Source organism: Felis catus, chromosome A2 (genome assembly GCF_018350175.1).
Source record: "Felis catus isolate Fca126 chromosome A2, F.catus_Fca126_mat1.0, whole genome shotgun sequence".
Classification (NCBI taxonomy): Eukaryota; Metazoa; Chordata; class Mammalia; order Carnivora; family Felidae; genus Felis; species Felis catus.
This window is the reverse complement of record NC_058369.1, coordinates 25475089-25490308: the sequence shown is the minus strand read 5'-3', so window position 1 is coordinate 25490308 and position 15220 is coordinate 25475089. Positions and strand designations below refer to the sequence as shown.

At 36.4% G+C, this 15220-nt stretch overlaps 1 protein-coding gene across 17 annotated transcripts in view; it reads left to right on the top strand.

Annotated features, from left to right (window-relative positions):
- The window catches only part of DNAH12 (dynein axonemal heavy chain 12), a 221014-nt gene that overhangs the window by 154793 nt on the left and 51001 nt on the right, over nucleotides 1–15220 (top strand). For 16 of the 17 annotated variants that reach the window (XM_045051717.1, XM_045051716.1, XM_045051715.1 and 13 more), the window contains 6 exons: nucleotides 1605–1846; nucleotides 2892–3039; nucleotides 3586–3731; nucleotides 11520–11734; nucleotides 12474–12666; nucleotides 14492–14684. In XM_045051717.1, the coding sequence (XP_044907652.1) occupies nucleotides 1605–1846; nucleotides 2892–3039; nucleotides 3586–3731; nucleotides 11520–11734; nucleotides 12474–12666; nucleotides 14492–14684 (1137 nt within the window). Of the gene's footprint in view, nucleotides 1–1604; nucleotides 1847–2891; nucleotides 3040–3585; nucleotides 3732–11519; nucleotides 11735–12473; nucleotides 12667–14491; nucleotides 14685–15220 lie in introns of those variants that run through there. The other variant, XM_045051730.1, reaches the window with a different exon arrangement.

Genomic DNA, 15220 nt, shown 5'->3' with positions numbered 1-15220 from the left:
TCAAGGGCAAAGTGGCAGATTAAAAAGCTGATTCAAGGGGTCAAAAGTAGGAAGGTCCAGTAAAGTTAAGAGGTAGAGCATGGAAAGTTGCCCTGAAGCAATGGCATGCATTGATAGGGAAACTTTTATGGAGAATGGCTAAAAGCACTTTGTAACTTTGGCTAGCAAAGGGCCAGGGAAACACTGGCCTTGCCCTCTGTAGCTGGCAGAATTCTACGGAGGGAAGCAGGAAATACAAATAAAATGTCAGAGAAAAATACATGGTAGCAAGTGTTTAGAATAACCTCAGAGTATAGAGTAAATGATCAGGCTGTCACAATTTGGAAACATACTCCTAATAAGATACATGTACCTGTGGAGAGGTAGGGATTTTGATTGTTAGTTTCAGGGGAGTAGACTTGTCAAAGGAAAAAAAAATAGTTTTATCTGGGATATTCTTCATTGAGCATCATGGGGAGAGGTCCCCATTGCAAATTTTGAGCTCTCAACCTAGCTCATCTCCACACATCTCCCAAGGCATGTGGAATAAGGCAGAGAAGCCAAGGCATTTACACTACACTGCCATTTCAGTTCTGATGCAGCTGTCCCATGTTGTTAGGGAAGGGTTGGAGGGAGATATTCAGGAAGGTCTCCTCTGAAGTCAAAAGTAGAAAGTGGAGCTGCCTGCTTTCTCTCTATTTATTTAACACATTCCAGGATTTCAGCCCAAAGGAGAGAAAACAGGACATTTGGTGTCTGATCCCTGCCTCCTCCCTCCCTCTTTGCCATCAGCTTTGTTCATGGCAATGAACCAGAAGATACAGAACTTCCTTCTTTCAAACTGGCATATAGTCTTTTTGGTCATCTTCTAAATTCTTTTTCCCCATGGTTTAAAATACACTCCAGAATCAAGTTGGCCAAACCCCATTCTTGATATACCAATGAGCATAATAGGATAAGAACTTTAGAAAATCCCCTTTCTCTCAATAAAGTGTGGCTTTTCAAGACTTGTTGAGGAAAAGTTTGTTTTGGTAGTGAAACTGAACATCAAGGCTTTCTTTCTCTTTGTACCTGTTATCATAGTCTTAATCCCTCCAAGGCAAATGTATGCCTCAGCCAACTGGGAAAAAGACTACAGACTTGAAAATGCCACACACACACACACACACACACACACACACACACACACACACACACACACAGGCATATTCATATATTTTAAATATTTATAATCTCCGTTACATGTGTTTTCCTGTGTTTTTGGCAACAGTTGAATGGCAACTTCTCATTCTTTTGAGACATTTTGCTACATATTGTACTGGTTTCGCTACATATTCTAACATATTGTTGGTCCAGAATAATTCATCTATAAAATAGATGATCATTTGCTAGTCCAGAATGATTTATATGTTTTATATGACATATAAATATATTTTACTTTATTGGGGTAAAAAATACATAAGATTTAAGGCAAAGTGCTTATTTTGCATAATTTATTATTATAAGTAACAAATGTATTTCTAATAATAATTAATCAACTTTTAACCCATAGTATCTGTAAAGGGTTATTTAGGTGTCTGTTTTACATAGCACACATCGTGGCTACATACATTGTTCCCAAACAGGTAGTAGCTCCTAAGAAAGCCCGCTTAGCAGAAGCTCAGAAGTCCCTAGCTGAGACCATGGAGCTTTTGAATCAGAAGAGAGCAGAACTGGCAGAAGTAGAACATCATGTGGAAAATTTACAAAGAACATTTATCGAGAAAACTGAGGAAAAGGCTCGTTTAGAAGATCAGGTGGAACTCTGCGCTAAGAAACTAGAAAGAGCCTCAAAACTAATTGGAGGACTGGGTGGAGAAAAATCAAGGTCAGATTTCTGCTCACTTGAACAGTTTTTTAGAAAGTCAGGCATGTATATGTTACTTTCTTTGGGTATTTATTATGATTATTGATTTGTAAATGGCTGGTTTAGAATGTGGGGCATTCTACAAGGCACTTGGCCAGGCTTCTCCAAACAATATATTGATGTCAAGGATGGTGTTTGCAACTTCTTTCTAAATGCTTGTTTTCTTAATTAGCAAAATAAGGCAAATGATCACTTTTAATCTAAGTGGTGAGTATGTGGGTCATCATTATATAATTTTTTTCCGATCTTATGTGTGTTCAAACTTTATTATAATGTTTGTAGTAGACATATGGCTCACTTTCTTGAAATTTATTTCAAAGAAGATATAACTGGATTGATCTAACTAAACCAGTTAGCTTTATTCTAATCTATTTATCGTACTGACCAGCCAACTATCTCACTTATTAATTCTATATGTTGAATGAATAGCGTGATAAGGTTAATAGGCCTTTGACAGTATTTTGTAGTGCAGATTAGGTGGTTTTGAAATGCACTTTTTTTACTGTAAAGCTTCATTAAATGGAAAAGAGAAACAACCTTAACAATAGTATGCCACTTAAACAATAGTATACCTAAACAATAATATACAACTTAAATGTATTTTTTGGTAATGAATTACAAATGTTTTTGTGTTTTACAGACTAACAATAAATACTGAAACAAATAACAGGGCTTCTAGACCAAATCATCCCGGAGAAAATTATTAGACAAAATGCTGGCCTGTTTTTATTTTTGTTCTTGTTTATTCTGAAGGGTCAAGTTCTGCAAGAAATGCCTAATAATCTAATAATGAAAGGTGGATTGTCATTCATATTGCATAGATATGGATTATAGCATTGTCAGAACTAGAACGGACCTAGCCTCCTCATTTTGTAGAGATAAGCAAAAGTCCAACATTTCATGACTTTTTGTTATAGAGTTTGGACTAGAAGCCCCTTACCCTTTCAAATGCTGTCTTCCATCATTCTCTATAGTGAGGCTGTTTTGCCTTTGGTTGATCTCACAGATGGTCTCAAGCTGCAGATGACCTTCAGGTGATATATGAAAATTTGACTGGTGATGTCTTAGTATCAGCAGGAGTAATAGCCTATCTTGGTGCTTTCACTTCTGGCTTTCGACAAACATGTACAGAAGATTGGAGTATGTTGTGCAAGGTAGTGCTTTCATATTTCATGAGTTTCTTTTTGAACATGCAAAGTATGTGTTGAGGTATCATGGAGAAAAAGATGGTAATAAAAATGAAGAAGGAAGAAATAGCTGGAAGTATGGGGTCTTGTTCTTTGCTTCTTGTTAGATCAGTAAAATGCTTTCATTGTCCAACTTGCAGCTTTTTCTATTTTTTAGAGTCATTAAATAATATCTAATGACAAATCAATAATTTTTTTTTAAACTGAGTTGAATCCTCAGCAGCTTTTTTTTTAAGTTTATTTATTTTTGAGACAGAGAGAGACAGGGCATGAACGGGCGAGGGGCAGAGAGAGAGAGGGAGACACAGAATCGGAAACAGGCTCCAGGCTCTGAGCCATCAGCCCAGAGCTCCACGCGGGGCTCGAACTCACGGACCGCGAGATCGTGACCTGAGCTGAAGTCGGACGCTTAACCGACTGAGCCACCCAGGTGCCCCGACAAATCAATAATTTTAAAAATATTTCAACCAACAAGAATAAGGGAAACATTAGATATTTGTTTATTTCTTACAGAAGAAAAGAATTCCATGTTCAGAGGAGTTCTCATTGAGTAAGACTCTGGGTGATCCAGTAAAAATTAGAGCCTGGAACATAGCTGGACTGCCAACAGATACTTTCTCAATAGATAATGGAGTGATTGTTAATAACTCCAGGCGTTGGTAAGGAGCATAGAGTATTTTTCAATGATTTTATTTGAAAGTAATTAAACATGGAGAAAAGTTGACAGGATTTTAAAGTAAGTACCTACATAACTGCCACCTCCTAGATTCTACAATTGACAGTTTATTATACTTGCTGCTTTATCACATGTTTATCCATCACTCCATCCATCCTCCAACTCATCCTGTTTCTACCTTTCAACATAAGTTGCAGATACAGTTATACTCCCCCCCCCCCACCCCGAATGCTTCAGCATGCATATCATTAACTTAAGTTGTTTTTGTTTGTTTTTCTTTCTTTTTTTTTTAATGTTTATTTATTTTGAGAAAGAGAGAAACAGAGAGAGTGGGGGAGGAACAGAGAGAGAGGGAGAGAGAGAATTCCAAGCAGGTTCCATGTGGAGTTCAGTGCAGAACCCAATGCAGGGTTCAGTCCCACAATTGTGAGATCATGACCTGAGCCGAAATCAAGAGTAAGACACTTAACCGACTGAGCCACCCAGGTCCCCCATTTTTTTTTTGAGGTAAAATTTATGTACAATGGAATACACAAGACTTAAGTATACCATTCAATGAGTTCCAACAAAAATGTACACTTGGTACAGATACAGGACATGACTAACATCCAGGAAGTTCTCTTATGTCCCTTCCCAGTAAGTCTCTACTCTCACCCCACAGTAGGAAATTATTCTGATTATCTTCCACCACAGGCTAGTTTTGCCTGTTCTAGAACTTCATATAAACAGAACATACTGTAGGTACTCTTGTGTAAGGCTTCTTCCACAAAGCATAACATTCCTATTTTTTTTTTTTTTGTTGCTGAGTAATATTCCATCATATGACTATATCACCATGCATTCTCCTGTTGATGGACACCTCGGCTCTTTGGAGTTTTGGCTATTAAATGTATTTATTTTTACTGGGTATTTCTACCTGTTTTTAAGATACTATAACTTGATAATTTGTGCCACTTCATGGATATCTTTTTTCAGTTGCTATCATTGATAGTGTAATAACTATATCAACTTTTCAAATGGTTTTATTATCCTTTTATTTATCTCACTTTGAAAAACTTGAACAAGAATTCATATCTGAGAATTCATTTCCTATAAATGATTATTTATTCATGTTATCACCTCATTTTTAGTCTTTTCATGGGACTATATCTCAAACATACTGTGATAAATACTGTTGAGCTCTTATATTCATGAGGTACTGCTGTAAGTGTCCTGTATTCTCACAAATTCCTATGAATTGACATTATTGTTATTCCATCTTACAGATGAGAAATTGAGGCCTAGAGTGATTTAATAATTTGAAATTTAGTAAGATAACTGAACTAATAAATGGTGGAGCCAGAATTTTAACCCAGACAATTTAACTTCCAAATCCTTGTTCTTGATTACTATGTTAAGTGAAATGTGGGATAGGGTATCACATTTACTACCTTTAAAACTGTAAGGGAAATTTCAGTCATCTTGTGGAATATGAGGTATATATATAAGGAAATCTTACATTGTGAAAGTCTGAGTTACTGTTTGTTATATTCTTTGGAAACCCTACTAGATACTTCAAGACATCTAAGTCTCCTTTACGTTGACAGTATCGTTTTAACAAAATAAGGATGTGAGTGATCATTTTTTTGGTGTTTATCCACTCAAAGTTTACCTGAGCATGAACATCCTTAGGTTGAAACTTCTAGACAAATTAGTAAATGTATTATAATCTGGGGCGCCTGGGTGGCGCAGTCGGTTAAGCGTCCGACTTCAGCCAGGTCACGATCTCGCGGTCCGTGAGTTCGAGCCCCGCGTCGGGCTCTGGGCTGATGGCTCGGAGCCTGGAGCCTGTTTCCGATTCTGTGTCTCCCTCTCTCTCTGCCCCTCCCCCGTTCATGCTCTGTCTCGCTCTGTCCCAAAAATAAATAAACGTTGAAAAAAAATTTTAAAAAAATGTATTATAATCTGAGAAAGTATAGTTATTAAAAACATGTGTTCTCTGGCAGAGCAGGGAAAATTCTACTTAACAGAATATTAGACCCCAAGTCTTTATAGTTCTGTTTTAGAACTGTTTTCAATGCATGGGTGGTTATTCAGATTTTTTAAATTGTAATTCAGAAAATGCTGTTGGTATATCTATGTCTTAATTGAAATTCAAGGAAACTAGAGATTTCAGGGTTGTATGTAAATTGAGGAAAACAATCTGTCATTTTCTGGCAGAAAGTTGACTTTTCTAATAAAGTAATTTTCTAATGGAGTTACCCTTTTTATCTGTTATTTGCAGAAGAGCTGGTCATGGATTGGGTACTTTTAAAGGATTAATCTCCTTCCTCATAGCTCAGACTTTGCTTCTTGCCACTTGAGCCCAGGATAGTCATCTATGGCTGTCACCCTTGATGCCACCAATATAAGTGGCCACAGAGGCTTTTTTCCTGCATCAAGAGAGAAAGAGAGAGAGAGAGAGAGAGAGAGAGAGAGAGAGAGAGAGAGAGAGAGAGAGCTCATCTTGGTATTCTTTCTGAAGTTCTCTGAGTTTCTCAGATCTATTTCATTTTCTCTCTCTCTTATCTCTGGGATTACTTATGTTTGTAAGTCTTTTTGATATTGTCCCAAAGCTATGGGATGCTCTGTTTTGGTTTTAGCCACTTTTTTTCTTTTTGAGTTTCAGTCTAGGTAACTTCTATAAAACTGTCTGGTTCTGCTGAGTCCACTACATACAGCCCATGAAAGGAAATATTTAGATTTGACATCATATTTTTTTATTTCTAGTGTTTCCATTTAACTCTTTCTTATAATTTCATCTCTCTGATGAAGATCTTCTCTTTAGGCATGTTATCCACCTTTTCCAGTAACTTTTACATTTTAATCACAGTTATTTTTAAATTTCTTGTCTAATATTTCCAACATTTATGTCCTCTGTGAGTCTGTTTCTGTTAATTTCTTTGTCTCCTGAGAATGTTTAGACATTTTTTTCCTTGCTTATTTAAGTATCTCATAATATTTGCTTGAATGCCAGATATCATAGGTCTAACAATGGGGACTGAGCTAAACAGTATTAACTACTGGAAATGAGCATTCCTCTTTTTCTATCATGACATTAGTACAGAGATTTGAGTCAGCCTAATCATGAGTTGCGCTGGCTTTGGGTTTTGTTGCTCAGATAAAGTTCAGAAGACCAAAAACTTTAAATTAATCTAGCCATGGGTCGATGCTTAGAATGAGGGTTAGAGTTCTGGAGTGTTCTTAATCTGTGTTAGTTTTGTCTTCAACTTTCATCTGTTCATGAATGCCCATGACACAGAAAGTGTGCCTCTACATTTTTGCTTTTTCCCTGGAGGTGGATTGCTGTTCTTTTGTGTACCATGTTGGGTTGTTATGGGGCAAAGTGGGAGTTCTCTGTAATTTTGATTCTTACTCAGTCTTAGAAAATCCTTGTTCATGTGGGCCTTCAAGGGTAGGACTTTTTCACCTTTCTGTCCCTCCTTCCTATGACAGCTGAATTCTGGCATGAAATATAGACCAATGGTCACAGATTCTCAGGAGACTTTTTCCCAGCTGGAGGTAAAACTGGAATAAAAACACTACCTTCCTGTCTCCTTATGCATAGATTTTTTTCTGTGATTTCACTAAGCCTTTTATGGGTTTAAGCTTAATACATGGGTCTCGGTTCTAGCTTCCTGCCATATATGGACTCAAGGACCCCCTTGTTTATTAGAACTGACAGTCTCCCCAAGGCTAGCTGTCATTTCAGCTCCCATACGTATTATTCTGGAATTCAGTTTTGCCTGTGTTTCTTTGTTTTTCCCTGTGTATGTTTATGTATTATGTATGTATGTCACCTATGTATTTTTCAAATGCCCTGTTTTATCTACCAGTACTAGGTAGCCGGAGGATTTTTTTTTTATTATTTAGCTACTCAGTGAGAACTATGGTTTATAATTAATCCTTATTGTGCTTGTTCATGATTTCTAGAGGTTTATCTGTTTATGATATTGTGCAGTGGTCACAGCAGTACAGATTCTAGTGTCGGGATAGGCAAATTCAAATTTTCCCGTCACTTTCTGTCTTGAGATTTTGGTAACTTACTTGACCTCTCAATGCCTTAGGTGCCCCTCCTGTAAATGGGGATAATAATAACTCCTACCTCATAGAAATGTTGTGAGAAAGTGCCCAGCACAAATAAGTGCTCAATAAATATTAATTTTTAAAACTAATTATCATCTTCAAATTCCTCATTTTAGTGTCTATACCTCAAAATCTGACTTTGCTTACTTTTTAACCACAATGAAAATACTTTGCTGCTTTATTAACACATCGTTCTGGCTACTTAACAGCAATGCTTTTATTTGCCCCAAATTACTTCCTGTGTCAGAAGCATAGATGGATAATGCTTTTTAATTCAGACTGCCCAAAGATCTCAAATGTAGGCTAGCATACTGTCATACCTATAGTAAGGTATGCTTGAAATACAAATGCTATGGCAAGGTCTCGTCTCTCTGGATACAACTCAGTTTTCCACTTATGTATGTAATACATAAGAGTGTATTAAGTTGGAATTGGATTTCTGGTGTTTTTTTAAAAACTTTTTAAATGTTTGTTTATTTTTGAGACAGAGCATGAGCAGGGGAGGGGCAAAGAGAGAGGGAGACACAGAATCCAAAGCAGGCTCCAGGCTCTGAGCTGTCAGCACATTGTTAATTTATTTATTAACAAAAACGTTGATTAGTATTAAGTGTTAATTTACAAAAATTGTTACTTATTGAAAGGGAGTCAACAATACTATATTTTTCCAATGATAAGGATATATAAAAATGAAAACCAATTCCTTCAAACAGGACCGTGAAAAGTACTAAGAGCATCTAGTCCATTTTTAAGCAGTTATATGCTGGGGTGCCTGGGTGGCTCAGTTGGTTAAGCGTCCAACTTTGGCTCAGGTCATGATCTCACATTCTGTGAGTTCGAACCCCGTGTCGGGCTCTGTGCTGACAGCTCAGAGCTTGGAGCCTTCTTCAGATTGTGTGTTTCCCCCCTCTCTCACCCCTCCCCTCTCTCTGCCCCTCCCCTCTCTCTGCCCCTCTCCTCATGCTCTCTCTTGCTCTTAAAAATAAGTAAACATAAAAAAAATTTTTAAGCAGTTGTATGCAAAATAACTTTCTCATTTCCAGAACACTTTTCCACTATTTGCTGTGATAGCAAAAGTAAATTTTAACTAGTATCTGGACCTTTTTGTATTTTTAATAGGATTTCAGCACAATTTGAGCTGGGAATGAAAACAACCAGTCAGCTAATAATTGGATTGTTCTGTCTTTTTTTTCTTTTTCAAGTTTTTATTTAAATTCAGTTAGTTAACATACAGTGTAATATTAGTTTCAGGTATAGGATTTGGCGATTCCTTACTTACATACAACACCTAATGCTCATCACAACAAATGCCCTCCTTAATCCTCATCACCTATTTAACCCTCCACTCAGCTCCCCTCCAGTAACCCTCAGTTCGTTTTCTATAGTTAAGAATCTGTTGCTTGGTTTGTCTCTCTTTGTTTTCCCCCATCTGTTTTTTTTCTTAAATTCCACTTATGAGTGAAATCATATAGTATTTGTCTTTCTCTGACTTATTTTGCTTAGCATAATATACTCTAACTCTATCCATGTCATTGCAAATGGCAAGATTTCATTCTTTTTGATGGCTGAGTAATGTTCCACATCTTCTTTATCCATTCATGAGTCAATGGACATTTGGGCTCTTTCCATAATTTGGCTATTGTTAGTAATGCTGCTATAAACATGGGGATACATGTGCCCCTTCAAATCAGTATTTTTATATCCTTTGGGTAATTACCTAGTAGTACCATTACTGGATCATAGGGTAGTTCTATTTTTAACTTTTTGAGATATCTCCATACTGTTTTCCAGAGTGGCTGTACAAGTTTGCATTCCCACCAATAGTGGGAATGATTTCATAAACTGTACTGAATATAAAAGGAACCTAGGACAGTCAATATCATCATAGAAAAAGAGGAAAGCACATTATTTTTTAAATATCCGAAACCATGAATTGTTTGTTATTGATAACAACACCTTTACCATAATGGCATAGAAAAATTTACTAAATAGGTCTCAAGGGGCGCCTGGGTGGCTCAGTCGGTTAAGCATCCGACTTCAGCTCAGGTCATGACCTCGCGGTCCATGAGTTCGAGCCCCGCGTCGGGCTCTGGGCTGATGGCTCAGAGCCTGGAGCCTGCTTCCGGTTCTGTGTCTCCCTCTTTCTCTGCCCCTCCCCCGTTCATGCTCTGTCTCTCTCTGTCTCAAAAATAAATAAACATTAAAAAAAATTTTTAATAGGTCTCAAGTACATACTAGACAAAATTTGGAAACTTAGTTTTTGGTTCTACTCATAACCTGAGGGAATCCATTATAGGCTGGTAGCTCCCATTTTAAGTTTTTATCAAATAAATAGGTTTATGTTTCATATTATGTTAATAGATGTCATTTATTAAGATTACCATGAAGACCATGCATTATATTTGAAAGAGCACAGCTTACAGGTTCACAAGATTCTACTTCTGACTTGGAACTAATTTTGGAACCTTGGACAAAGTACTCCCTGAGACTGACTTTCTTCATTTCAAAGATAAATGACAAAAATTGCACATTCTCCCCAACACCTCTTATTTCCTGTGTTGTTAATTTTAGACATTCTAACTGGTATGAGGTGATATCTCATTGCAGTTTTTTTTGAGAGAGAGAGAGAGAGATAGAATGTGCATGAGCAGGGGAGGGGCAGAGGAAGGGGGAGAGAGAGAATCTTAAGCAGGCTCCACACCCAGCATGGAGCCCAATGCGGTGCTTGATCTCACAACCAGGAGATCATGACCTGAGCCAAAATCAAGAGCTGGATGCTTAACAGACTGAGCCACCCAGGTTCTCTTCATTATGGTTTTGATTTGTATTTCCTGAATGTTGAGTGGTGTTGAGCGCGTTTTCATGTGTGTGCTAGCCATTTTTATGTCTTCTTTGGGAAAATCTATTCATGTCTTCTACCATTTATATACACAAACACACACACACACACACACACACACACACACACACACACACACACAGCGCATATGCATGCATGAGCAGGGGAGGGGCAGAGAGAGAGGGACAGAGAATCCTAAGCAGGCTTTGCACTATCAGCATAGAACCTGACGTGGTACTTGAACCCATGAAACATGAGATCATGACCTGAGCTGAAATCAAGAGGCAGATGCTTAACCCAGTGAGCCACCTAGGTGCCCCTGCCCATTTTTTAGCTAGATATTTCTGGGTGTTGAGTTTGATAAGTTCTTTATAGATTTTGGAGACTCTTTATCAGATATGTCATTTGCAAACATAGTCTTCCATTCTGTCAGTTGCCTTTTCATTTTATTGATTGTTTCCTTTTCTGTGCAGAAGCATCTTGTCTTGATGAAGTCCCAATAGTTTATTTTTGCTTTTGTTTCCCTTGCCTCAAGAGACATATCTAGTAAGAAGTAGTGACAGCCAATGTCAAAGAGGTTATTGCTCTCCTCTAGGGTGGTTTTGTGTCACATTTAGGTCTTTCATCCATTTTGAATTTATTTTTGTGTATAGTATAAGAAAGTGTTTACTTTTTTCTCATAGGACTCTCGTGAAGATTAATCCTGATAATGTACGTAAACACTTTGCATTGATACAGATTGATGGTGATGTTTATTATTTAAATTACATAATTTTAAAGAAATACCGACATCTATTTATTTCCCTCAGAATTTTTCTTATTATATTCTAGGCCCTTAATGATTGACCCTCAGGGTCAAGCCAATAAGTGGATCAAAAACTCGGAAAAAGAAAATCAGCTTAGCATTATTAAGTTATCTGATTCGGACTATATGAGAACACTGGAAAATTGTATTCAGTTTGGAACTCCACTTCTATTAGAAAATGTTGGTGAAGAACTGGACCCATCTTTGGAGCCTTTACTACTTAGACAAACTTTTAAGCAAGGTAGAAGTTCATTAATATTAGCTGGTAGCACTGAAAGATGGTTGGATTATCTTTAAGACATATCTTTGAGGCAAGAAAGCCACTACATAAATTTAAGAATAATGTTAATAACTCAAACTTCTGGGTCATTGTTATGTGTGAAAGGAAATTTGAAACAAGTATCAGGAATGAATTTTGGTCAGATATTCTAAAATAAATATCTTGCCCTCTGTTCATTATGTTAACCACTGTTATCTAGATGGTTGTTCAGTAGAGAATATAAAGAAGTTGAAGCCAGCCTGAAATTACTTTATCTTGTGACCATGGAGCTCAGAAAGTCCATTAGTATGAATAGTAATGGTTAATGTGGACCAGAGTTTACTTTGGGTAGATAGTGCCAACCTTACATCTTTCTGCTTGTAAAAATTTTTATCTCTGCCAAACTCTAGTATTTTTAAGAGCTTTAGTAATATACAAATAATCTTGGACTCATGATTGAAAATTTATAGAGGAGGTAAGATCAAAAGGAATTTTGACTTAGAAGCCTCCATGACAACGACAGAAAATGTCTTAGACCACTCCAGAATGAATGAGTCCTGCTGTATAATTGCCTATTTGCCTGTGTGTCCATGACTTTTGTCACACCTCTATTCTATTTTATATTACTTTAAGACCCGTTACTTATCTCAGGAATGGCCTTAACATGGAGGAGCTATACAACTGTGGCTTACTTATCATGTGTTTGCTTTCTGAAATATAGGTGGCATTGACTGCATCAGACTTGGTGAGGTCATTATTGAGTATTCCTTTGATTTCAAGTTTTATATCACCACAAAACTGAGAAATCCACACTTTATGCCAGAACTGGCTACAAAGGTGTCTTTGCTCAATTTCATGATAACTCCGGAAGGACTTGAAGATCAGTTACTAGGTATTGTTGTTGCAAAGGAGAGGTGTGTATTTTTTTTTAATTTTCTTTATTTTTTTAAATTTACATCCAAGTTAGTTAGCATATAGTGCAACAATGATTTCAGGAGTAGATTCCTTAATGCCCTTTACCCATTTAGCCCATCCCCCCTCCCACAACCCCTCCAGCAACCCTCTGTTTGTTCTCCATATTTAAGAGTCTCTTATGTTTTGTCCCCCTCCCTGTTTTTATATTATTTTTGCTTCCATTCCCTTATGTTCATCTGTTTTGTATCTTAAAGTCCTCATATGAGTGAAGTGTATACATTTCCTTATATGCTTCCAGATGGCCTAAAGAGGAATATTTGTAGGTCATTAATACTTTTGTTATGTGATTATTCCAAAACCTTGTCAAATTTTATGTATTGTTATAAAATAAGTATGTAATCCTTTAAAATAGCTGTTCTGGGGGTACCTGGGTGGCTCATTCAGTTGAGTGTCCACCTCTTATTTCAGCTCAGGTCATGATCTCATGATCGTGAGATTGTACCCTGTGCTTGGGATTCTCTCCCTCCCCTTCCTTCTCCCCACCCCCCACTTGCATGCGCTCACCCTCTCTCAAAAAATAAAAATAAACATAAAAACTAAAATAAAATAGCCATTCTGTAACAAGTAAGTCATAAGCCAACCATGTTATATTGGGCTCCTAGTATGGGTAGTAGGATTCAGGAGACATGCCATGACTTCAGACTTGTATCTGATTGTTTGAGCCAAAGAGTTCATCCCTAAGAATATATGCTGTGGACAAAATCAGAAATGTGTTGAAAGACTTAAATATAGGATTTTAATGAAATAATGAAATAGTTGAGTTATATAGTGAAATAGTGAAATAAGAATGAGTGATGAAATACTTAGATAAGAATGAAAAAACAGGATGCAAAACTATACATGGTATGGGTAATATTTTGTTAAAAAAAAAGTTAATGCATGAATTATATGTATATATATCTGTCCACTTGGGAGGGACTATGCCAGAATGTTAACAGTGGTCATCTCTAAGGGTGGCAAGATTGTGGATAATTTTAATTATTTTTTTTATACTTTATGTATTTTTCCATTACTAGCATGTGTTATGTTTTAAATGAGAAAAAGATATTAAAATACCTAATAGGGCTACTAGTAAAGGATTGCTTCCTGAAAGAAATCTTTGATTCCACTTGGAGCTTCACATAGCATTATCAAGCACTCTATTTTATGAAACCAAATTATAAGGGAAATTATGTAATCGTGTGTTACTTTTGTTACTTCCAATATTTGAATCCCACTTGTATAGTATCCAAGACAGAACCATGTCCTAACATATTCCTGAACATGGTGAATTATGATATTTTGAAGTTTTATACTACATTTGTAAAGATGTTAAGTGCCAATTTTGTCTTTTACCTGGAGAGACAATTGTATGATGAGTCATCTTTTCTGATTCTGCTCTTGCGGAAGAGATAATGAAAGTAACACTGAATATGAAAAAGCCAAAGAATAGATAAGAAGTTTTCTGTTGTGTTTCTTCTCCAGTTCTTATCCTCACAAAACTATCTAAGCCGTATGGATAAACATAGCGCATTCTTAGGCTTATTAAGTTATTGCCACATTTCACATATGTGAATTTAATGATCATTTTTTGCTCATGTTTCTCAAACTATCATTTGTATGGAAATAACCTTTTTCCTTAGGATAAAGTTTGTGTTATATATCTTAGTTTGTGTTACATTTCTACAAAATTATTTAAATGTCTACAAAATTGTGATACCTAGTATTTAGATATGAACTTGATAAAATACTGCAAGTTTAGACTAAATGTTTCTATTTTTTTAGACCAGAATTAGAAGAGGAACGAAATGCCCTTATTCTTCAGTCTGCAGCTAATAAGAAACAGCTAAAAGATATAGAGAAGAAAATTCTAGAAACATTATCATCTTCAGAAGGCAACATTTTAGAAGACGAAAGTGCAATTAAAGTCTTAGACTCTGCTAAAATGATGTCCAATGAGATAACAAAGAAACAGCAGGTGAAAAAAGAGTCCTAGCAACCTTTTGACTCTTTTTCAATTTTCTCCAAGTATAACTCTGGAGAAAGTTTGTTTGCAAGGAACAGAAGCACACTCAAATTAGCTCAAATAAAAAAGATACAAGGACAGCATAAGGAATATAGTCAAAAACATTGTAATAGTGTTGTATACTGACAGATGGTAGCTATACTTGTGGTGAACATAGCATAATGTATCAACTTGTCCAGTCACTATATTTATACCTGAAACTAATGTAACATTGTGTGTCAACTATGCTCAAATTGAAAAAAAAAAAAAAAAAAGATACAAGGGAGCATTTTATTTCCCCAATTACAGAAGTACATACCGGCCTCAAGAATAAATGGAACATTTCTATGCTCTTTGTCTGCCCCTCTCTAAGACTGTGTAGTCCTCATATGTGCCCCTCCATCTTAAAACCAATTTCTCTGGTAACACTTTATTTACATCTGTTCCTTCAAACATTTGTCTTGCCTGTAGAAACCGGCTTTGGTTCCATTACCTTTTATTAGCACTAA